The sequence below is a fragment of the Schistocerca serialis genome, chromosome 3 (genome assembly GCF_023864345.2).
Source record: "Schistocerca serialis cubense isolate TAMUIC-IGC-003099 chromosome 3, iqSchSeri2.2, whole genome shotgun sequence".
Taxonomy (NCBI): Eukaryota; Metazoa; Arthropoda; class Insecta; order Orthoptera; family Acrididae; genus Schistocerca; species Schistocerca serialis.
The window spans coordinates 1,002,257,734-1,002,282,721 of record NC_064640.1 but is presented as its reverse complement, the minus strand read 5'-3'; the positions used below and the strand labels follow the sequence as shown (position 1 = coordinate 1,002,282,721).

The window sequence follows — 24,988 nt, the reverse complement described above, 5'->3', positions numbered from 1 at the left end:
ATTTTATTTTCCATCGCTATGACGGTACGAACAAAATGTCTTGAGATGGCTATAGTGATTGATGATCATGAGCTGATACGAGGATCCATTTTTAAAAAATTTTTAGTGCCGTGGTGTCAATGAAGTTAATCAAGTTTTCTTTAAATGGCAATGTTAGGTCAAAATTTGGTGCTAAACGATTTTTCATTACACTTTATGCTTTTAAAAACGCTATCAGAAATGTTTCAAGTTAAAATACGCCGACTTGAGGATGGAGAAGTGAAAAAAAAGATTTTGTAGGAAATTTCGGTTATACATTTATATAGTATTTCACAAAAAGCACCCAGGACAATTTCATTGACACAACAGCGCCAGAAACTTACGTGAAACAGTCTGTATCGGCAGCTCATGCTCGTAAATACATTGTGACTACTTGGTGAGGCACTGTGTTTTGTAATACTTTCATGACGATAGAGAAGACAATTATTTCAATATAACGTCTGTATCGTCACTTGTATGTGTTTTAGAAATTATTAATTATCAGATGGAGTCACTGTCTTTACTAACAAAAACTTCGAAAGTTTAATACCTTGCATATAGCTTCAACACTAAACACAAGTACTGAAAAACAAGTTTATTCCTTGTTCCAGCATCAGATGGCTCTTACAATATTTCATGTTGGGGCATCCCATTGTCTTCGTTAATTGTACGTGCCGTGGTGTAAGTTACTGAGCGATGTATGCGTCAAACACTTCTGTTGTACTTCTTCAAAAATTTACAATTCACAAATAATTGTTTTAATTATAATCGTTCTAGGTTTTAGGGCACCACACACTATTTTCAACGATCACAAAACATGGCCCAATTTTACAGGACTAACGAAAACGAGGAAGAAAAAAACAGTTACTTCCAAATATGCGTATTATCTTCAAATTTTTTCCTCTCTTCTCAACAAAGCAAATGTATTCAAAACTTAATGAGAATAAACAGAGAAGACATAGTGTTTCCACTTTACTGCATCTAATGCGGTGGGAGATGATTGTCTCCAGTTTATCGAACATTCTTTTAAACATCGATATACAAATTTAAAAATTTGAAAATGAAGAGTGAATATTACCAGACCAAAGTTTCACTCTGCATTAGAACATACCATCATGAAATGGACCTTACTGATAAGGAACATTCTACGCCGGATCGGAACTATAGCCGCATCTCCGCTTTCGTGGTCAACACTCTGCCGATGCGGTGTAACGGTAAGTCTAACAATCGCAGCCAGTGGTTAAATCTGTGAACAGCTCTCTCCTACACAGAGTTAAACTTTAGAAACCACACACACACTTTGGCACATGCTATTATAAGACAGGAAGGTTCCAGCGACAAGATAGTTATAACAAGATGGCTATACAGGGTGGTTTTTTCCATCATGTATAAACTCTAGGGATTGATCGATGAGAGGATACGGAAAAAAAGGTCTAATGAACTTATGTCCCGAAATGCATGGTTTCCATGCTAGAGACCATATATTCACTCATACTTTTTTACAGCCTGCGGTCCAATACACGCTGTACCATGCAGCCGTAATTACAATATGTATGGTTTCCTGCTAGAGGGTCGTACTGTTCCTCATACGTGATGCCCTAGCGCCCTCTCCGGCTATAGTAATTGGTAATGTGTCCAATTCACTTCCCTTGCTGACACATCTTGTAGTGGATGTGATACAGCGTTCTACACGATGGTTCCACATTCGAATCGAGAGCTTGCCGACATGGTTTTACTTACGGAAAGGAAAGTGGCAACGGGCAGCAGACTTGTATCAGGAAACCTATCCCGCCGACAACAACGAAAGCATTCAATACTTTCAACAGTGTTTTGCCGTCTGTGTGAGACAGGTTCGTTACAGAAAGCAGCAGATCATGAAGGACGTACCCGAAATGTTCGGACACCACACTTGGAGGAAAATGTGATAAACACTGTGGAAGGCGACCGCCGTGTCAGTACCAGGCAGATGGCCCTCCAGTACACGGAAAGCCAGACGACCGTGTGGAACATTCTCCATGACAATTGTTACTACCCTTACCACTTAAAGCGTGTTCAGAGCTTACTAGCGACAGACTTTCCACATCGGGAGCAGTTTTGTCACTGGTTTCTTCACCAGGCAACCACGATTTCGAGATATGTGTCATGCATCCTATTCACAGATAAGGCCAGCTTTACTCAGAGAGGTATCTTCAACTTTCATAACAGTCATGTGTGGGGTAGTATGCAGAAACCCCAGGTACGGTGACAGCGAATCATCAGCATCGCTGCAGCCGGAATGTGTGGACCGGGATAATTGGCCACCGTATTTCGGGACCAGTCTTCATTCCATTTCCGGTCAGAAGTTCATTAGAACTTTTTTGTTCCGTGTCCTCTCATCGATCAATCCCTAGAGTTTATACATGGTGGAAAAAATCACCCTGTATATTTTTCATACGTGATATTGTACGGCGCTGTTCCTGGTGAGAGCAGATATAATGAAAGGACCTCCAATGGAAGAGAATCTCTGTGTTATAAAAATGTATGTATGTATGTTAAATATCTCCTAATAAACTATTGGACCTATTTCCAGCAAACTTGGTACACATATCACTTGCTATCTTGAAATAAGAACTGGTGGGTGTAAGTGCCACCTACCTCTCAAATGACTAAGGGTGGGGGTGGGGGTGGGGGTGGAAAAGAGGCGTAATGTACCTCACACATATACCCAGAATATATTCATCCAGTATTTGAGGGTGAAAGCATTTAGAGAGTTGCAACAAACTTTACACATAATATCAAACTTGCACGAAACTTTTTCTCGCTGATACCCCCTGCAAAAAGATAAAAGGAAATATTTTTACCGTTCACTAGATTTCAGCTGTTCATGTAATAAAACTGTGGTGTCACCGCCAGACACCACACTTGGTAGGTGGTAGCCTTTAAATCGGTCGCGGTCCGTTAGTATACGTCGGACCCGCGTGTCGCCACTGTCAGTGATTGCAGACCGAGCGCCACCACACGGCAGGTCTAGAGAGACTTACTAGCACTCGCCCCAGTTGTACAGACGACTTCGCTAGCGATGCTACACTGACGAAGACACTCTCATTTGCCGAGAAGATAGTTAGCATAGCCTTCAGGTAAGTCAATTGCTACGACCTAGCAAGGCGCCATAGCATTTGATAATTAATATTGTGAAGCTTGTACAGTAACGAGAGATGTTCTAAAATTATTGATTAAAGTTAAGTATTCTAGCAGCTACGTACTTTTCTTTATAGCATTCATTACGTATCCTGTTTCAGACCTCACGCCAGCCTGCGTGAGTTTAAACGCGTGCATTTCGGCCTTCTCTAGCAACACAGTGTTGGCTCTTCTGCCAACACTACAATAACTATTGCATGAGGCATGACGTTTTAATTCATTATTTCTTCACTACTGATTCTACTCGCAAAAAATTTTGCAGGCAGTATCCACATACACGACTGAACGTACTTCCAACATTGTGTCAGTATATGACACTCGCAAACTGGTGTGCAAAACTTAAGGACGAAAGGAACTTTAGGATGATGTGTCACTGCGAAGTAACATTGCCCGATGAAACTTGGACGATACATAGAAAGAATTGCTGCAGTATAGTACAGCACAAAAGTTAACTGAAGGAAATACAAAGTGAGGCGAACCGAATGACATTTTCTTTTCAAAGACACTTATTACACTGAGGGCCCCGAGATTTATGACTTTTTCCTCAGCATTACAAAAGGTGGGAGGTGGTTCTTAATAGGGTGTGTGGTCACCACGCGCTGTAATGCAACAGGCTGGCCACAAGGATAGTTTTTGTGGTAGGGCAGTCCTCTTCTCCAGTAGCGCGGTTGACAACTGCTGGGGGGTCGCTGGTGCATGTGCACGTGCTGCCACACCTGGGATTTAAGTTGGGGAAGGACGGGCCGGTCCAATCGTCGAATATTCTCTCGTTCCAAGAGCTCCTCCATCTGTGTAGTTGGATGAGGTAAAAACGAAGTCAGGGCCGAATGCACCCTGTGCACAGTGTAACACTCGGACCACCAAAACGCTCATGTTCGGCAATATTCGTGAGTGCATTACGTGTTCCCACCTCTAGTCGTATGAGAGAACGTAATACGCACAGGAATACTGTCGAACAAATCGTTCTGGTGGTTCAGGTGTTATGGTGTGGGGAGGTATAATGTTGCATCGTCGTACTGACTTGCAAGTCTTTGAACACGGTAGATTCACCGGTCAACGTTATGATACTTTGCTCCTTCCCCATATGCGTCTTTTCGAGGGTGCATTCGGCGCTGACTTCATTTTTGTGGATGACAACGCGCGACCGAATCGAACAGCGCAGGTGGAGCAGCTCGTGGAACGGGAGGATAGTTCACGAATGGACAGGCCTGCCCATTTGCCTCATCGAGCGCTTTTGAAATACAAAGTATTCCTCGATTTTTCCTTTATGTTCTGCAAAGTAATGAATAAGAAGAATATCTTTTTCACCCCAGAAAACCCAAGCCCTAACCCTTCCGGCAGATGAAATCGACTTCAGTGTTTTTGGTACAGGAGGAATGCATTTCGCCCTGTGCTTTGACAGGTGTTTCATTCCTGTGTGACGACACATGCCTGACTCAGTTATCTTAAGAAGTGAGAGAAATCCAAAGTCTGATGAGGAATTTTTTTCGTAATTCCTTTCCATCAGCATTCAACAAACGTGACCCCCATCTTGGAGAAAGTCTTTCCGAAGTTAATTATCCATATAAAATCTGCTGTGATGGTTGATTTTTGCAGGACATTCCCGACTCTGAAATCGGATACAGTCTTTCATTACCATTAATAGCAGCAATCAAATGAGGTCATTAACTAGTAAATTTTATTGAAAACGTTCCAAATACTACGTCGCAGTATCATAGGGTTCAGGGAACAGTTCTCTAAACTTAATCTCAAAATTAGGACAGGATGAACTGTACTAACCTTGGTAGGCTGTATGCAGCTGCGACATGGAATAAGGCCCAAATTTTGTGGTGATCCAGCTTGTGCCCAGTACTGGCAACGACGGCCACGGTCCAGGAATATCTTTCACTGTGCGGCGTCGTGGAACTTCTTCTAGAAAAAACAATGTTGTGTAAAAGACTCGGGATCGAGAGAGGGGAAGGCGGGAGCCTTTAATTTGGGCTAAGTGATTACAAATGCTTTTGATTTAGTTCATATATATCACTAATTCGTGTGTAATATTATTTTTTAAATTAGAAACTGGAGAACATAAATGCCTGATGTACACGCTTCAAAGTAAAGATAAAGTTACCACCCAGAGTGAAGACTCACATTTCGGAAGGAAAGAAAGTAAAAACAAAGAAGCTCTTCCTAGATAAATTGTTTGGAACTATGTTTCACGCTTTCCCTTAGTTTCACCGCACCCGACTTCCAGAGGACGAGTAGTTTGTAGTAGTGCCATCATAAAGTGTCCTTACTGATCAACGGTTTCTACCATTTTTCAGTAGATGGAAATGTTAACTACTTTCTCAGCAGCGTTCTCTGAACAAGAGAAGAACAGTTACGTTATACAAATATTTTAGTGATACAACGGCGGTGACGTATCTGAACCACGTCATATTAGCGTGTACCAAGTACTCGGCCGCACAGGCGATCTTGCTTTATTTGATCGGTTCTACACAGGGTGATTTTTTCCACCGTGTACGAACTCTAGGGATTGATCAATGAGAGGATGTGGAACAAAAATGGTGTAACGAACTTATGTCCGGAAATGCTACAGGCCATTTGTTCAATCAGACATCATTACAGAGACCGCAGTCTTTTTTTTTATTTTAGTTCCAACGGGATCACACTGCTGCGATCATCGGTCCCTAGGGTTACACACTACTTAATCTAACTTAAACTAACTTACGTTAAGGACAACACACACACACACACACACACACACACACACACACACACACACACACACACACACACACACACACACACATGCCCGAGGGAGGACTCGAACCTCCGACGCGGTGTAATACGCACTGTACCATGCAGCCACAGTTACAGTATGTGTTCAAAATGGTTTCCATGTGCCTCAACGCATTCGTGTACGCACCGTTGCATGTTCTGTCTCACACGTTCGCATAGGCCAGGTTGCATCCGAACAGTGTGAAATGCAGCATGAATACGCTGTTCCAGTATCTCCACATCTGCAGTGGGCTCTGCATACACGATACTTTTGAGATGGCCCCATAACCAGAAATCGCACGGGTTTAGATCCAGTGAACGAGCAGGCCATGCAACTGGACCCCATCGTCGGATCCATCGACCACGGATGAGATGTTTCCGGAAGTTAACGACGAAGTGAGCTGGAGCACCATCATGTAGCAGCCACATAATCCTTCGAATGATCAATGACACTTCTTCCCTCAGGGGAGGCAAAGTCACCAGCACAAAACGCCGATAGCTCCGGCCTGTTAGGCGACGTGGAAGGAAGACTGGTCCCAAACTACGGTCGCCAATTATCCCGGCCCACACATTCCGGCTGCAGCGATGCTGATGATTCGCTGTCACCACACCGTTGGGGTTCTTCATACCATCCCACAGATGACTGTTTTGAAAATTGGCGTCATATGTGAATAGGATGGATGACACATATCCCGGAATCGTGGCTGCATGGTGATGAAACCAGTGAGAGAACTGCTCCCGATGTGGAAAGTCGGTCGATAGTGGGCCCTGCACAAGCTGTGAGTGATAAGGATAGTAACAACTGTCATGGAGAATGTTCCACACTGTCGTCTGGCTTTCCCTGTACTGGTGGGCCAGCTGCCTGGTACTGACACGGCGGTCGCCTTCCACAGTGTTAATCGCATTTTCCTCCAAGTGTAGTGTCCGAACATTTCGCTTACGTCCTTCATGATCTCCTGTTTCCTGAAACGACCCCGTCTCAGACAACCTTGCTGCCCGCCGCCCTTTGACATCTGCCTTTCGGTAACTAACAACATGTCGGAAAGCTCTCGATTCGAATACGGAACCATTGTGTTCAACGCTGTATCACATCCACTACAAAGAGAGTCTACGAGAGAAGTGAATGGGACGCAATATTACCAGTGAGTAGGGTAGGAGAGGGTGCTAGGATATGACATAAGAGGAACAGTACCACCCTCTAGGAGGAAACCATGCATACTGTAACTATTGCCGCATGCTACAGCGCATATTAGACCGCAGTCTCTGTAACAATTTATGATTGAATAAATGATCTCTAGCACGGAAACCATGCATTTCCGGACATAAGTTCATTTGGCCTTCTATTTTTCCGTATCCTTTCATCGATCAACCCCTAGAGTTTGTACGCGATGGAAAACGTCACCCTGTATATACAGGATGAAGCGAAATTCGCGCACTCGGGCTTCGCAGTGCGACGCCTCACTTGCCAGCGATAAAAAATGTCTCTCACAAAATTTCGTCCTGCGGATACATCCGGCAGAAAAAGGACGTTAAGAGTGGCAATCGGGCTACCCTGTAACCACACGTATGGTAACAGCCTCTGTCAGCACATACTAGTTGCGCTATATAGTTGGTACAACGGATAGATTTTTGGGTTAGCATGCAGGATGTCGAGGATTCGAGCTTGGGTCGGGGTGTATTTTTTATTTGCTAATTTCATTCTGACATTTCAATATGTAATAATGTATACCGTTTCTGAGACCACACGTATCCTAAATTTACAACATGTTGTAACGCTGAACATAGCAAATACGTGGTTAGACAAATAAGAAATAGACAGTTGAAACAAATGACCTGTCATAGGACAGAATAATTACAAAAACAGCATCAATTTCGAGATGCTAAAGATGATAGCACAGTACAACAACACAATATCTACTTGTCATTTATACTACACGTAATATGAGCGCTCAGATGTCGCACATTAGCAACCAATGACAATAATAATGTCCATATTAATGACTGCATGACCTTCACATCAGAATACGTTGTTCTCGGAACAACAGATTCTCGAAGCGACCTCCCTGCACATCCAAACATTGCGCAATCCGCCGGATCATACAGCTCTGGACCCTTCGCAGCAAAGCTGCGTTCACAGTAACAAGAGCAGCACGAACAAGCGTTACCAATTCTTCCACATTCGTCGGCAGAGTAGAGTACACGAGCTCCTTCAGGTGTCACCACAGGAAGAAATCAGGGGATTTAGGTCAGGTGAACGCGGTGGCCATACGACTGGACCTCCACGTCCGAGCCATTTCCCTGGAAATGTTCTGTCCAAATAGTGTCCAGAGTGTGGAGGTGCACCATCGTGTTTGAACCACCTCTGCCGAAAATGTAGTGGAACATATTTCAGCGCATCAGGCAGATAGTTTGAGAGGAATGCACGATATCTTCAAGCAGTCAACCGGTCAGGCAACATGTAGAAGCCCAAACACCTGTCACCCAATATTTTAGCCCAGACGTTAATACCAAAGCTAACTTGATATCCACGGTTGTGGGTGACGTGCGGGGTTAACCTACGCCAATGGTGGGCATTGTACATATTGAAGACACCATCAGTGAAGTCATCGTTTGCTTCCTGTTGTTGTTGGAACCATTCACAGAGCTGCATTCGCTGATGGTAATCTGCAGGATGCAGGTGTTGCGTGAAAGCATAATGACAGGGCTGCAGCCCATGCTCTTGCAGCACATTAATGACCGAGTGTTGTGAGACACGCAGCTGCCTTGCTACGCTACGTGTACTTCGCTGAGGTTCTCGGTGTATGACTTCCAGAATAGCTTCCTCAGTAGCTGGAGTACGGCGAGTCCGTGGATGACTTCTGTCACGCGACGGTGGAAGGAGAGAACCTGACTTCCGAAGAGGCAGCTCCAGACGACGAAACACATTTTTATCTGGATGGCGTCGACGAGGATATCTAGCAGCATATTCACGAGTGGCAACATCAGCTCTGTTATCAGGTGCACCAACGACCAGAAGCGTATCCAGATATTCATCGTTTGTGTATGCCATACGTCTGCCACTCTGGTTTAGAGGTTTACAATGAGAAAATTCGATATATGTACGCATGTACATTGGAGTCTGTCATGGGCGCGTTATTCCACCCGCAATAAGTCCCTGTCTGGTGGACGGTGCATACAGTATAAACACCCCGTCGGTCCTGCGTACTGTTCCACGTAACGCGCATTACCCCTCTGACAGATATTCTTCTGCCTGATTCATCCCAACAACACTAATTGTGAAATGTTCGGTTTCGAATTACACTGTTTTCCTAACGGTAACAGACGTGATGTTTGTACAATCCCATCGACAGGATAATAACAGTAGCCGGCCGCGGTGGTCTCGCGGTTCTAGGCGCTCAGTCCGGAACCGCGCGACTGCTACGGTCGCAGGTTCGAATCCTACCTTGGGCATGGATGAGTGTGATGTCCTTAGGTTAGTTAGGTTTAAGTAGTTCTAAGTTCTAGGGGACTGATGACCGCAGATGTTAAGTCCCATAGTGCTCAGAGCCATTTGAACCATTTAGGATAATAACAACAACAACAACAATAATAATAATAATAATGCATTGAGATGCGTACTAAACAGCATGCGGTTACCAGACTCAATGTTGAAAGTCATAATTTTTGGGACCATGGTGATAACAAATAGTAACCGAGTTTGGACATTATTAGCAAAGCACGTTGCTAGTCCTAGTGGTAACGTAAGGCCCTAACGAAATGTAATGGACCTGAACGAGGCAAGAATAATGGTTGGTACTATTCTATTAGGACCTTTGGAGGAGGGTACAAGGAAAACAAGTTCGCATCTAGTAGATGAAGCGGTGCGAAAAAATTCACGCCCACGACGTGGAAAGGGCTCCTTTCAAAGCTCACCTACCTTCCATTTCTACGATAGCAATACGTAAGTGGGAATGTTTTCTAGAGGACACGCTGCAATCGCTGCTGACGATTAAGATGCCAGATACCGTACCACCTGGAATACATTTAGCATATAAAAAACGTATGCCTCAAGTCAGGATAAAACCATCGACCTCCTGCATGCTAACCCAAAACTCTATCCACTGCGCGGACTGTACAGCTCGAATAATATGTGCTGACAGAGGTGCTTACCATACATGTGGTTACATGTGGTTACAGTGTTGCCAGATTGCCACTCTTAAACATCCTTTTTCTGCTGGATGTACTCGCCGGACGAAATTTTGTGACAGACATTTTTTTTATCGTTGGCATGTGAGGAGTCTCGTTGCGAAGCTCGAGTGCGCGAATTTCGCTGCACCCTGTATTGGTATTATTTGCTCGCGAACTATTTAAAAGACTCCGGTATAGAGTTTTACCTACAAGTTGTGTGAATCTTGTCCTCCCATGGAACCATCCCGGTTCGAAAACTGGGACGTCTGTACGTGTTTTTCCTTTGCATTAAGAACTTACCTTTGTAAATGACGGCAATGTCCAGCTTTGAATTATAAGGTCTTGTGGATGTCATTCCCCTCTGTAACCGGCCAGGTTTGAGACCTGGGTAATATTGTTTTTCCTTGTTATTTTTTGTTTTTTAATTTACATAACGACCTTAACTTTGCACTTCTCTCTCTTATAATTGTTCTATTGTGATAGTTGCATTGATGTTAACTTGATGTTAACTTGGAAGTGTTGTAATTACTGCTGGTCGTATGGTGTTCGTCACTTACTGTTTTTACTCTACATTAAGAACTTATGTTTCTTCATCGATCTCTTTTTATTGTTCTACCGTGGAAACTGCAATTACGTTAATACGTAACTTGCGTAACTACTGTTACTATATTAGTTGCCATAGCGCAGATGCGGGATTTCGATGAAGTGGTAAAAAAAAAAAAAAAAATAATGGAATAGAGCAATGTGGACACCTCACTAAAGCAGTCCAGTAGCAAAGCCCACGCTAATTACATTTCGAAATGATGATATGGGTATGACAAGGTCATAACCTGCCTCTCGTCAAGCATGCTGCAATACAGACGTATACTTTGGTGCAGAAAATTGATTTAACAGAATGAAGTTTGACGATGAAACAGCGGCATGTATCTTCATTTGTGGATGGCACATTGTGGTCTTACAAAATCAGCAGTCCTTCTGCTATAGAGCTTATATTGCCAAAAGGTGTAAGCATCAAGGGGTTGGCAATATTTTTTTTATTTCGGTGGCAATATCTTCAGCATAACATGTTTGTTTGGAAAACTTGCATCTAGAATCACACAGAAATATGCTCTTTTTACTTGTTGAGTACTCGCCAAGGACTGAAAAGAGAAAACGTTTCATGTGTTCTTTAATTATGCGTTCTTTAGCTGTTTGCTTGCCTCCACATGAATATTTCGTGGGCACGTTGTTTCAAGTTTTCTTTAATCTGGACCGGAAGTGCCTCGTGCCTCTTGAAATCAGATGTACAGCTTGTTTGCTAATATGTCTGCCACACATAAAGCCACGGCATTTGTGTGGTTATGGGTAGAGTTATTTAAAGACTGCAAAACACCAGCTGTAGTTTCCTCTGTTCTGTGAGACAGTATTCACTATGAAGACATTTCATACTGGAATTGACTCTGGTCACTGTTCCAAATATTTCCTTTCTCTGTCAGAAATATGATCACTTCTTCCACAAAGTTTTGTCCCTTCCGTCGTACACTATTATCGTCTTCTGTATCTTTGCGTGTGATAAATGCAGTAATATGCCTTGATGAAATGCCATATTCAACCTTAGGAGTGTCGATAAAAGAAATCGACGCTTTCAGATTGTTCAATCCAACCATTTTAGACGCTTCTAGTGGCCAGATTTGCAGATGCCAATAGTGAACTGTTGATCCATATGACCTCGTTCCATCAGATTGCGATACTATATGCTCTTGTTTCTAATTACGACAGTCCGTCTGCTTTGAAACTAGTTCCTGTTGGCCTTTCGCTAGACATATAATTTAGAATTAATCTGCAATTTCATTTACTTTTAATGCACTTATAGCACCTCATTAGTTTGCTATTGGAATTGAAGCCACTATTGTGATAGTTTCTCTAGTATGCTGCCATTAGTATAATCTAATACACAGGGCTTCGACTGTTTGGGTGGAGATAGTTCGTACCCACTGTGACTGAACTGTTCCTATTGGTCTGGAGGTGAACGTCGTGAACTGCTTGAACAGCCACCGTCAGGTTCAGGTTCTTCCTGTCCTTCAAAATCAGTAATCTATCCAGCGTAACTTCGAATATTTCTGTGTCATCACCATTATATTTGTGAATTATTATGTTCTATAATATATCCGCGAGCCCCCTATCCTCGACCCCGATTTCGTTTCCATATTCAGCAGGTCGCAGCTTTGTCCCTAATATTTGGACCAGATTCGTAGGATTAACTTTCTCCATGACGTCACTTTACACAGTAACCCACATGCGAACACTACAAGAGAGACATTCGTACAGCACCTGCACCACTCACGCAACTCGAGTGCGGAGTATTGCACGGAAATAACACAGACCACTATTGTTTACATGATCGAGTATTGGTCTAAGCATGGCTTCGTGCCATTACGAGCGTTCGAGGTCAAAGGTGTCCCTCGAAAGGGCAGGGTTTAGCTTGAGCTATGCGGCGCATCGGCCAGGTCAAACGAAAATAAACAAGCAAGCAACTATGGTATAACTTAAAGGACCGGCACATTATCTCGTGTTGCGTTACCCATTCTACCATTCTTGCCGATGTAATCGCAGTATCTCTTGGGCTAACAAAAGTGTGTAGGTTACACCTAAACGAAAGTCTTGTGTGGCTGGTCTAGCAGCAAAGTGCTGTAAGGCTGAATGTGTATTGTCATGTGCGGCGATAGCCAATCGGCTTTCTATAGCAGGTAGCCGACCCAGGAAGTGTGTCCGCAACGGTGGGAAAGAAAGGCTGCAAGAATTCGTGCCCGCTACCTGGACAGAGAACAGCACTAACCCGATAATCCAGGAACCGTGAAACGCTGTCTCAGGCAACCTTGAGGCCAGTTTTTAGACTCCACGGGCTCCATTCGTCAGCACGGCGCCCCCCTCTTGATACACAAACAGTAGCCAAGTGGAAGACTGCTCCTGCGTGTAAACATTGCCAATAGTCAAGTAAGCGAAAAGCATTCACAAACACGTCCGCCCACCTCACACAGCTATATTTTTAGAGGCCAGTAGTATGTCTGTACAGTGCTGAAGCTCGCCTCGTACTCACAACTGAATTTTTGACGTTACATCGGACTGTTCTTTTCAAGATATTTTGCACTTTGTTTCATTCTGAGCTATCGCTTACTGATACCGGTCTTCTCGTGAATCGTATTTCCCCCATCAGAGAAGATATCTGGAAACCGTGCAGATTATTTGGTTATCCTCCCAATACTTTTCTGCGACTATAACAGTCTCTCTTCGGGAATGTGCGAGTGTCTGAGGAACTTTTAGGTCCAAAGAATGAAGGGTGGCTACAGTGCAGTTTTATAGAATCAGCTCTGAGTTATTCTTGAAACCTCGGACCACCAGAATGGAAGTGGCTGGACAGGGGTTGAAATCTCGCTCGCTCCAATTGCGAGATGAGTGCATGAACCAGTGTACCACTTAATTCGGCATCAGTTTCGTAGAAAAATTCTTATGAGAAACTGGGGTTTAAGCCCTTCAGCTGACATCCACGGGAACACTTTAAAACATAATCATTTCGGATAATTTTCATTTTACGGAAGGCAGTTTGATGTTTTATGGATGAAAATGAGAAACTGCAAATGTTCTTCTACAACTTACTTGCGTTATCAGCCTAACATCGCCTTACAAAGGGTTCCACTTATATCCCTCTCTGACGGTTAGGTCTTTCTAATTGGCACCAAAGTGCTCAAAAAATAAAAATAAAAAAAACACAAAGACTGTATACAGCGCTTGCTTTACGTATCACATTGGTTCATTGTAAGCAGACCGGAAGAATCTGACTAAAGTAACTAACAACCCTGAATACTTTTAATACTTGTTGGTAATGGTATTATGCAAGCATATGATGTCACAGCTGATCTCTACGTGCTCCAAGGTTACTGCGTCTCCAAGTGATGTGAATGTTCAGTGGCAACAAAGAGACAGCACGTTGACTTTTCGGAAAAGTGGAAAATTCATGTTTTACAATGTGCGCTGTATCGAAACTGACGTTGGGTTACTTACTTTTTACGATGTTTAGTTTTTTCTTCGGAGGTGTACTAGACGATCATTGTTGAGCGACACCCTTTGGATACCACGTGACAGATGCTTTTGCCCTGAATTCGGATCCAAGCAACAGCGGCGTTTTCTTACCATGTAACTGAATCTCAGACGTTACGGTTCGGTAAATGAACTCGCATTCGGGAGGACGACGGTTCAAAAGCGCGTCGAGCCATCCTGATTTAGGTTTTCCGTGATTTTACTAAATCGCTACAGGCAAATGACGGGACGGTTCCTTTGAGAAGGGACAGCCGATTTCTTTCCTCCTCCTTCCCGAATACGAGCTTGTTCTCCATCTCTAGTGACATCGTTGTCGAAGGGAGGTTTAACACTAATCTCCTCCTACTCCTCCGGTAAATGAACTGAGTTCTCCACAGTAAAAATTATCATTTATAAGTAGATGGAGATGACACACATGATTAAAAGTTCTGTAACCAGTGAGAACATTACAGGTGGAATAACTAGTTTAACAGTTAATCTAAGCAAACCTGAATTTCATAAGTCGAACCTAAAACTCTGTCACAAATTTTGTAGCGTCTGCCACATTGTATAGACGTCCTCCTCTTATTCCAATGGAGGTCTTTTTGCTAAATACATGCCCACATTATATTTTCTAAGTGACTAGGCATTAGTGACTGAGCGGCCAGTGCATCTGACTACCACATTCAATACTCGGCTCAGACTCCCAGTATCACAAAGAGATAATGTCTCGTGTGAAAACTGGAATGGAATCCCCTGAGTCCCATGAGGGCAACTGAGAAACTATTTAAGGAGAAACAGCGACATCATTTTCGGAAGAATAGCGGGCTGAGCTCTACACTCATGGAATTTAGTTTTCATTAGGTAGGTTTTGAACAACGGCAACCACTTACGTTCTATAAACCAAATAGTTTAAGTCCAATGTCGGTGTGTCAGTGTGCGTGTGCGTGTGTGTGTGTCTGATTGGTTATCGGCTTTGAAGAGCCTGGTGTAGCAGAGCGTGATTTTCGTTGAAAGGACATGAGATCACCTTGAAACTAGTTCGCAGCTCGTGGTCTAGTGTCTAGCGTTGCCACCTCTGGATAACGGGGTCCCGGGGTCGATTCTTGGATTCTTGGCCAGGTAGGGGATTTTCTCCGCCCAGGGACTGGGTGTTGTGTTGTCCTCATCATCTCATCATCATTCGGGAAGTGGCAAGTTTGGAATTGGAAAGATTGGGAGCTTTCACGGACGCTGAGGGCCTCGATGTTGAGCCCCCCCCCCCCCCAAACCATCATCATCATCGCCTTGAAACTGCGCTACTTGAGTTACAGGACAATCAAAACGACAGCTTTCTACTAAAGCACATGTGACAGTGGTGCCCCCATTATCATTTACACTCTTCCCTTGTCATGTTAGAATGAAATTTGACGCAGTAGCAGCTCGACGGAAAGATTTATGAGTCAATTGACACTGATCACTTATTTGGAAAAAATACTAAAGTAGTGATATTGGTGGCCTTGATTTTCGGTGGCAAAAGTTGTCTGAGCTTCTCAAAGTAATTTTTAATGGCTGCTCCATTACCGAGCGCTTTACTACCAAACTATATGTAATGTGGGCGACCTAGGATCTTACATGTACGTACCACCGAAGTTGAAGACAAAGGTTTTGTTTTTTCGCTGTTGTTCTGTGATGAAGCTTAACGCTATTGTAAAACACTAAAAGTTGATTTCTCTTAACAAATGTAGGTCGATACATCCGTTGTCTGTACGAATTTCATCTGGCTAACATCAGTAGTTCTGAGTATTCATCGTTGTGTAATTTTTTAAACAAAGAGTGATGAAGATTATCATAACAAATGGGTCGTCACTACTTTCTTCCGAAAATGAAGAACGTGGGCTCCCTAGCGTCTACGCCTATGAGGGCGTGTTGAAAAGTAATGCCTCCTAATCTTTATGTGAAAAATTCTTGAAGCTTTTTACATAAAGCAAACATTGTGAACATTCTACATCGTTGTTCTTCATATCTACTAGTTTATTTCTAAACATAATTGCTCTGGCGACGAACACATTTCTCTCATGGACAGACCAGTTTGTTGATACCGTCACTGTAGAATGTTTGACTTTGGTTCAAATTGTTCAAATGGCTCTGAGCACTATGGGACTTAACATCTTAGGTCATCAGTCCCCTAGAAGTTAGAACTAATTAAACCTAACTAACCTAAGGACATCACACATATCCATGCCCGAGGCAGGGTTCGAACCGGCGACCGTAGCAGTCCCGCGGTTCCAGACTGCAGCGCCTAGAACCGCACGGCCACCACGGCCGGCGTTTGACTTTGTTGACAGAGATACAAAATCACCTCTGCTTTCGTCGCTTCATCTCTATCGAAGTCAGATCCACGAAAGCGTTCCGTAAGTTTAGGGAACAGGTGAAAATCGGATGGGACCAAGTCGGATGACCGATGACACGGCTTAGGATTGTCGCAGCGCTCGTGTGCCGTCTGGCATTGTCATGCCGAAAGGGACGGCGCTCCATCTGTGGACAAACACCTCGAATACCAAACTCGATTACAGCACGCTACTTCTTATGCACCGACGTGGTTTCGTTACATACCGCCCCGTTACACACGACAATTCGGAGCCCTCTAGCTTCAAGGGGCTTCAGATTTGTAGGCATGAAGAAGAAAGATGCGTAATGGTAGCGTTTGTTTTATTCAAAAAGCTTTATCTCCGAGCAGAATCGCTCTCTATGAGCAGCCCAGGCCGTTTGCTCTCGATGGATATTTGTAGAATACGGAGCGTCTCACAGTACATGTCAATGTTGATGGTTTTCCGTGCTCAAGGAATGTATGGATTCGGTGAGTATCGGACGTCGGACGTCCTACCATTGTCCTCTGCTTCAGTGATTACGCGACGCCATAGATATATGCCTACCTGGATTTCTTGGTGTAATGATTCCTCTATCAACCAAAATCACTAAAAATAAACGCAAAATATATCTATTTAAAACAGCAGATAAAAATTCGCTCGATGCCTTCCTAAGAGAGAGTCTCCATTCCTTTCAAGCTAATTATGTAAGTGTAGACCAGATATGGCTCAAATTCAAAGATACAGTATCGACAGCAATAGATAGATTCATACCGCATAAGTTAATAAGCGACGGGACTGATCCACCATGGTACACAAAACACGCGAGAACAACGTTGCTGAAGCAATTGAAAAAGCATGCCAAATTCAGAAGAACGCAAATCCCCAAGACTGGCTAAGTTTCACGGAAGCTCGAAATTTACCGCAGACGTCAATGCGAGATGGTTTTGATAGTTTCCAAAATGAAAGATTGTCTCAAAATATGGTACAAAACCCAAAGAGATTCTGGTCCTATGTAACATACACCAGTGGCAAAAAACAGTCAATACCGTCACTGCGCGATAGCGATGGAAATATTACCAATGAAGGTGCCACTAAAGCGGAGTTACTAAATACAGTTCTCCGTAATTCCTTCATGAAAGAAGACAAAGTAAATATTCCAGAATTCGAAACCAGAACAGTTGTTAGCATGAGTGACATAAAAGTAGATATCTTACGTGCTGCGGAACAACTCAAATCACCTAAGAAAAGCAAGTCTTCTGGTCCAGATGGTATACCAATCAGGTTCCTTTCAGAGTATCCAGACACGATAGCGCCTTTCATAGCAATCATATACAGCCGCTCACTTGACGTAAGGTGTGTTCCTAAAGACTGGAAAGTAGCACAGGTCACACCAATAGTAAAGAAAGAATAGGATTTTGGAGCATATACTGTACTCGAACATTACGAATCACCTTGAAGAAAATGACTTATTGATACATAACCAACACGGATTCAGAAAATATCGTTCTTGTGTAATACAGCTAGCTCTTTATTCCCATAAAGTAATGAGTGCTGTCGACAAGGGATCTCAGATCGATTCCACATTCCTAGATTTCCAGAAGGCTTTTGATACCGTTCCTCACAAGCGACTATTAATCAAATTGCGTGCATATGGAGTATCGTCTTAGTTTTGGGACTGGATTCGTGATTTCCTCTCAGAGAGGTCACAGTTCGTAGTGATAGACGGTAAATCATCGAATAGAACAGAAGTGATATCTGGCGTTCCGCAAGGTAGTGTCATAGGCCCTCTGCTGTTCCTGTTTTACAAAATGATCTAGGTAATAATCTGAGCAGCCCCCTTAGACTGTTTGCAGATGACGCTGTAATTTACCGTCTAGTAAAATCATCAGACGATCAATTCCAATTACAAAATGATCTAGAGAGAATTTCTGTATGGTGCAAAAGGTGGCAATTGGCACTAAACAAAGAAAAGTGTGGAGTCATCCACATGGGTACTAAAAGTAATCCGATAAATTTTGGGTATACGATAAATCGCACAAATCTAAGGGCTGTCAATCCGACTAAATACCTAGGAACTACAATTACGAGCAGCTTAAATTGGAAAGACCACATAGACAATATTGTGGGGAAGGCGAAACGCTGGCCGCGGTGGCCGTGTGGCTCTAGTAGTTCTAAGTTCTATGGGACTGATGACCTCAGACGTTAAGCCCCATAGTGCTCAGAGCCATTTGAACCATTTTTTTTGAAGGCGAAACAAAGACTGCGCTTTGTTGGCAGAACACTTAGAAGACGCGACAAACTCACTAAAGAGACAGCCTACATTACACGTGATTTCTCTGCTGGAATATTGCTGCGCGATAGGATTGACGAAGGACATCGAAAAAGTGCAAAGAAGGGCAGCTCATTTCGTGTTATCGCGCAATAAGGGTGAGAGTGTCACTGATATGATACGCGAGTTGGGGTGGCAGTCACTGAAACAAAGGCGGTTTTCTTTGCGGCGAGATCTACTGCATTTACGAAATTTCAAACACCAACTTTCTCTTCCCAATGCGAAAATATTTTGTTGACACCCACCAACGTAGGGAGAAAAGATCATCACAATAAAATAAGAGAAATCAGGGCTCGAACGGAAAGATTTAGGTGTTCCTTTTTCCCACCCGCCATTTGAGAGTGGAATGGTAGAGAAGTAGTATGAAAATGGTTCGATGAATCCTCTGCCAGGCACTTAAGTGTGACTTAAGTGTGAATTGCAGAGTAACTATGTAGATGTAGATGTAGCAAAGTTACTGACCTAGGTTAAAGCATTTGGGAGGAGCGAGATTCAAACCCACTGGCAGCCATTCAGTCTAAGTTTTTTCCGTAATTACACTAAGTCAATCAAGGTGAATGCCGGATGGCTACATTGAAACTGGAGAGATTTCCTTCCCCATCCTTTCACAGTACGAGTTTCTGTCCTGCTCGGATGAAATGGCTGTTGCCGGGACTTAAATTGCGTCGTTCTGGTACCACATTACAGTTATTGCTCTTGGACTGTTTTCACATCTATTTAGGTCAATGCAGGAAAGACCCTAAATTTGCACATCAGATAGCTTACGTCCACATGCAGTAGCACGAAATCTGGGAGACGAAAGGATAAAAAAAAATTGTTTTGTTCCCTTATTCGCAGATAGGCGAGAAGGTCATACGCAGGCCTTTACCCTCCCGCATTCTAATCTGTTACTGACCACAAGCTCCTTTCGGGGACTTAGAAGGGTTCTTCAGCAGTAAGCCTTCCCGGAGGCCGTTAATGGAAAACACGGTGGAGAGCCCCAGACCGCAGCGTGGCAGGTCTGCGCTGGTTCCGGTGCCACACACGTAGGTGTTTCCTCCCTGCGGCGCTTTCCGGCTTGTGCAAGAGCGACGTTTGACCTCTGACAAAGGGCGGGCCTTCACGCATTCCACCGCTGGCTTTACGAGCGTCGTGTCGGGTCCGTGTCCACGCGGACGGGTCACTGGCCGTGTGTTTGCGCTTAGAAATGCGAGCATCCGAGGAGAATCGCGGGTGGCTGTGAAAAATGCGAGACGCGCCAGCGGGGCGCCCCGCACAGCCCAATTCTCTGCCGTCTACTGTGACCGTGAGGCTCAACCCTAAACATACTCGCAGATACCGGGATCACCCACACGTCGACACCAACTCTGAGAGATGGATCTCCATGTACATGTACGGGATCAGCCAACTAAGTTCTATCCTTCAAATATCTTTTCCGTGAGAAGTCGCGCAGTGTGTGCAGCCCAACTGGGTCTTTAGTCACTCTTTAAGTTGTTAGTGCTATCGATAGGGATCTCAAGTTGATTCCATATTTGTAGATTTACAAAGCGCTTTTGACACTGTTCTTCATCAGCGAATTCTAATCAAAGTACGTGCCTGCTGGAGGGAAGTGTGGGAGGCAAAAATGTATAGCAAAGTCAATACAGTAAGCAGGTACAAATGAATATCGGTTGCAGTAGTTATTCGGAGATGAAAAGGCTTTCACAGGATAGAATGGCACGGAGAGTTGCATTCAACCAGCCTTCGGACTGAAGATCACAACAAGTATTTTGTAGGTCTGAAAGAAATTACAAAGTTATAATGCATTAAATTTGATTTTTTTCAGTTTCAGCATTTTGTTGGCACGCAACCAGCAACTTTATTAAATTTCTTAAAGCTTTGTTAACTATTCTGTCGGCAGCTCCAGTATTTATATTAGTCGATTAGTTCCAAACCTTAGCGGTTCATTTACAAGCCTGGCCTACAGAGGATGCACTGACAACCCTGATCTTAATACGAAACATCACAGCGGCAACACGTGCTTTACAAATGTTTACAGAATAAATGTCACAATCCACAATAGCCTTTAATTTTGACTTGGTAAGAGGTATGTGTTGCCACTTTGATGTTTATTGTTAAGATCAGGCACTGTCAGTGCAGCCTCAGTAGGCCAGGCTTGAAAATGAACCTGTAAGGTTTCAAATTAGTCTCCTAACATAAAGACTACAACTGCTGGCAGAACCGTTAATAAACGCTTTATGAAAGTTTTTGTTTTCCGGTTGCACATTGTCTATCAGGAAGTTTATGCCATTCTCAACCACAAAATGTTTTCCCAAGATAAGAAACGTTCGAAATGTTATGTTCGATAGTAACTATGTTGTGAATCATTAGTTGACTGAAAGTAAGAGTAGGTTTGATCAGATGTGCTCAAGTCGCTGCTAAAATATGAATACAGGTTAATTAAAAATGACAAACTTAGTAGTAAGTGATTATAATTTCCAACGATATACTGAATTTGCACGAGTTACTTATGATTTGAACGCAAACATCCTAAGATTTTAAAATGACGCCGCAAATATGGTAATGCAGTTGCAACTGCTCTAGCACTACAAGTGCATAGCAACTTGACGTGCGAGCATGGTATTTTGCATTCATGAGCCCAGCGAAACTGAATCAGTGTCTACGGTGCAGTGTGCATTTCATCGTCATCTGAATAGTTCGCGTTCGCCGATGTAATAACAAATAATTGGATAAAACTGCTATTTACGGCAAAAGTCGTGGCCTCCAACCTGTATCGGAAAATAACGTCGAATTAGAGAGTGTTTTGAATTCAGTTCAAAGTAGCAAACTCGCAGAGCAAGCAGAAAACTTAGACTAGCGCAGACACTTGGGTGACATGCGTCGAAACGCACAGCTTCCTCTCCGAATCACAGCGTCTGCAAGTTTTACGGGCTCTTTCGCGTAAACGACAAGGTAAAGAAGGTAGGCTTTTGGGAATGCATACTTCATAATATGCAACACGGTGACAATTTTCTATAACGTGTAACGTATAAGAGGTGACATTTGCCTGCGCTTGAGAAGCTGTAGACACGAACTCCGTATTTGGAGATTGCAAAATCGCCGTAAAACACTTGTCAATGAAATAGACTCCTCGAAAGGGTATGGGTTTTGCACCAGAGAGTTAACAAACTTTAGTGAATATTTCGTTTTTAGAAAAAGAGAAGATTATTGGTGTAAAGTACCTTGGAATGTTGTAGAACAGCCTCCTTTCTTTAATAAATGAAAATTTACAGAATTTCATTTTCCAGCAGGACAGTGTCCAAACCAATGGCATCGTGATGTTTGACAATTTATCAGTGAGCGTCTACTTCAATGATGGATAGATCGCATAGGAGGCACAGATTTAGTACTTTATTTCAGGCTACCTAAGTGTCCTGAAATTCCACCCTGTAATATTTTCTTGTGAGCGCTCGTGAAAGGATCTGTTTATGTGTCATACCTATCAACAACATTGGATAAACTGAAACAGCGTATCACAATTGGGGTGAACTCAGTGACGAATGAGACGTTTTATTTCGGATGCTGGTTAAACTGAACTTCTTTCTTGCGGATGATTTCGGTATAGGCGGACGTATCAGACGATACTGAACATCCATAAACTTTCATGTCTATACATTCAAATTAAAGTTGCAGCTTTCACATATCATGTACATTTCGGGAATATTCGAGTTTTCATAATTTGAATCGGTCTGAAATTTTACGTCTACAATGATTTTCATTAGTGAAGAGTTATTTGATACTTATTTTAGTAACGTGTGAAGAGTGTCACCAAAGTGCATCTAGAGGAGCAGAACTGAATGCAGAATGGTTTCCAGCTAGACGCTATCCAGAAAGTTCCAGACGCACACATATTTGTTATTTACTCTAGATGTGGCATCATCCAGATATTTATTAGTAGGTGGACACCTAGAAGTATAACAGTCACCCGGTTGTAGCTGGATCGAGAATTTGGAGTCCACAGATTTATGCATTCTCCGTCTGCATAATAGCTCCTTTCCCCAGAATTAATGGCTCTGAGCACTATGGGACTTAACATCTGAGGTCATCAGTCCCCTAGAACTTAGATCTGCTTAAACCTAACTAACCTAAGGACATCACACACATCCATGCCCGAGGCAGGATTCGAACCTGCGACCGTAGCGGTCGCGCGGTTCCAGACTGAAGCGTCTATAACCGCTCGGCCACACGATATTCAGATTTCACGTTAAATTGTAGGTTTCCTGTATAACTGGCTACACGAGCTTGACCACAGGTGGGAGTGAAGTATGCCATCTTCACTAGGCTTATGCCTACTTCAGATCTGCAATGTCCCCAAGCAACCTTCGGGATGAAAACAGATTTACTTTAGGCTGCTTAGTACAGTAACAGATTGCGAGGGGCTATAAAATTTTTGTCGAAAAAAAAGTTAGAGCAGTCATTTCTGTAATTTCTGGAAATTTCTATGCGAGGTGATGCAGTGTTTAAAGACACCAGACTCGCATTCGAGAATTAGGTGGTTCAGATTCCTGTGCTGAAATCCAGATTTAGATTTTTACTTGTTTCCCCACATCGATTTAGGTAAACGTCGAGGTATTTCTTTCGAAAGGACGCGGTCGATTTCCTTCTCCACATTTTCCCAGTTCGACTTTGTTTTCATCCGTAATGACGTCGACGATACTGTAAAACCTCACTATCTTCTTTCCTTCCTTGCGAGACTGACGCACGGGCTATATTTTCGGATGGTTCTCTTTCTATATTTTAGATCGACTTGGTGCTTCTTAATAGACTACAGTAAGCAGTGACAGCATTTCTTTTATTCGCCGCTCGTCATTCAAAGTCAAGATGGAAGACGTACTGCAACGCCTCATTTCGCAACCGTTCCTGTATGCGTTTCCTGAGGGCATTGTCTATGACAAGTTCGCTTTCTGGGTGAGGGAGGCTTTCTTCAGCCTGGAGCTTTCCGCAGCTCCTCCTCAGTGGGTAGTGATCTGGGCGTAAGAGGCTGGCTCAAGGTCGAATTATTGCCCCAGTATGGCCCGTGTTCCCAGCGTCCACTGCAAAGAAACTTGTCAGTCCTCGCAAGAAGCAGCCCCGTAAGTGCTTTAAGTAGGAGCAGACGATAGCCATTGTAAATGCCTACCGTCTAAACCTGGTGCTGACTGGATTAAAGGCCAAAATGTTTAATAATTTCGAGCAGTGGTTTGGGAGCTACGATACTGCGTGAAGAGTTTGACAGAGCACTGAGAGACCTGAGTCGAAACAAGGCCCCGGGAGTAGACAACATTCTATTAGAACTACTGACGGCCTTGGGAGAGCCAGTCCTGAGAAAACTCTACCATCTGGTGAGCAAGATGTATGAGACAGGCAAAATACCCTCAGACTTCAAGAAGAATATAATAATTCCAATCCCAAAGAAAGCAGGTGTTGACAGATATGAAAATTACCGAACTATCAGTTTAATAAGTCACAGCTGCAAAATACTAACACGAATTCTTTACAGACGAATGGAAAAACTGTTAGAAGCCGAATTCGGGGAAGATCAGTTTGGATTCCGTAGAAATGTTGGAACACGTGAGGCAATACTGACCTTACGACATATCTTAGAAGAAAGATTAAGGAAAGGCAAACCTACGTTTCTAGCATTTGTAGACTTAGAGAAAGCTTGTGACAATGTTGACAGGAATATTCTCTTTCGAATTCTGAAGGTGGCAGGGGTAAAATACAGGGAGCGAAAGGCTATTTACAATTTGTACAGAAACCAGATGGCAGTTATAAGAGTTGAGGGACATGAAAGAGAAGCAGTGGTTGGGAAGGGAGTGAGACAGGGTTGTAGCCTCTCCCCGATGTTATTCAATCTGTATATTGAGCAAGCAGTAAAGGAAACAAAAGAAAAGTTCGGAGTAGGTATTAAAATCCATGGAGGAGAAATAAAAAGTTTGAGGTTCGCCGATGACATTGTAATTCTATCAGAGACAGTAAAGGACTTGGAAGAGCAGTTGAATGGAATGGACAGTGTCTTGAAAGGAGGATATAAGATGAACATCAACAAAAGCAAAACGAGGATAATGGAGTGTAGTCGAATTAAGTCGGGTGATGCTGAGGGAATTAGATTAGGAAATGAGACACTTAAAGTAGT

At 43.2% G+C, this 24,988-nt stretch overlaps 1 protein-coding gene across 2 annotated transcripts in view; it reads right to left on the bottom strand.

The window, feature by feature from the left end:
• Window positions 1–24,988, bottom strand: part of LOC126471449 (ecdysone 20-monooxygenase) — a 173,935-nt gene that overhangs the window by 76,360 nt on the left and 72,587 nt on the right. The window contains exon 3 of one of the 2 annotated variants that reach the window (XM_050099635.1): window positions 4,975–5,106. In XM_050099635.1, the coding sequence (XP_049955592.1) occupies window positions 4,975–5,106 (132 nt within the window). The remainder of the gene's footprint in view (window positions 1–4,974; window positions 5,107–24,988) is intronic. The other variant, XM_050099637.1, reaches the window with a different exon arrangement.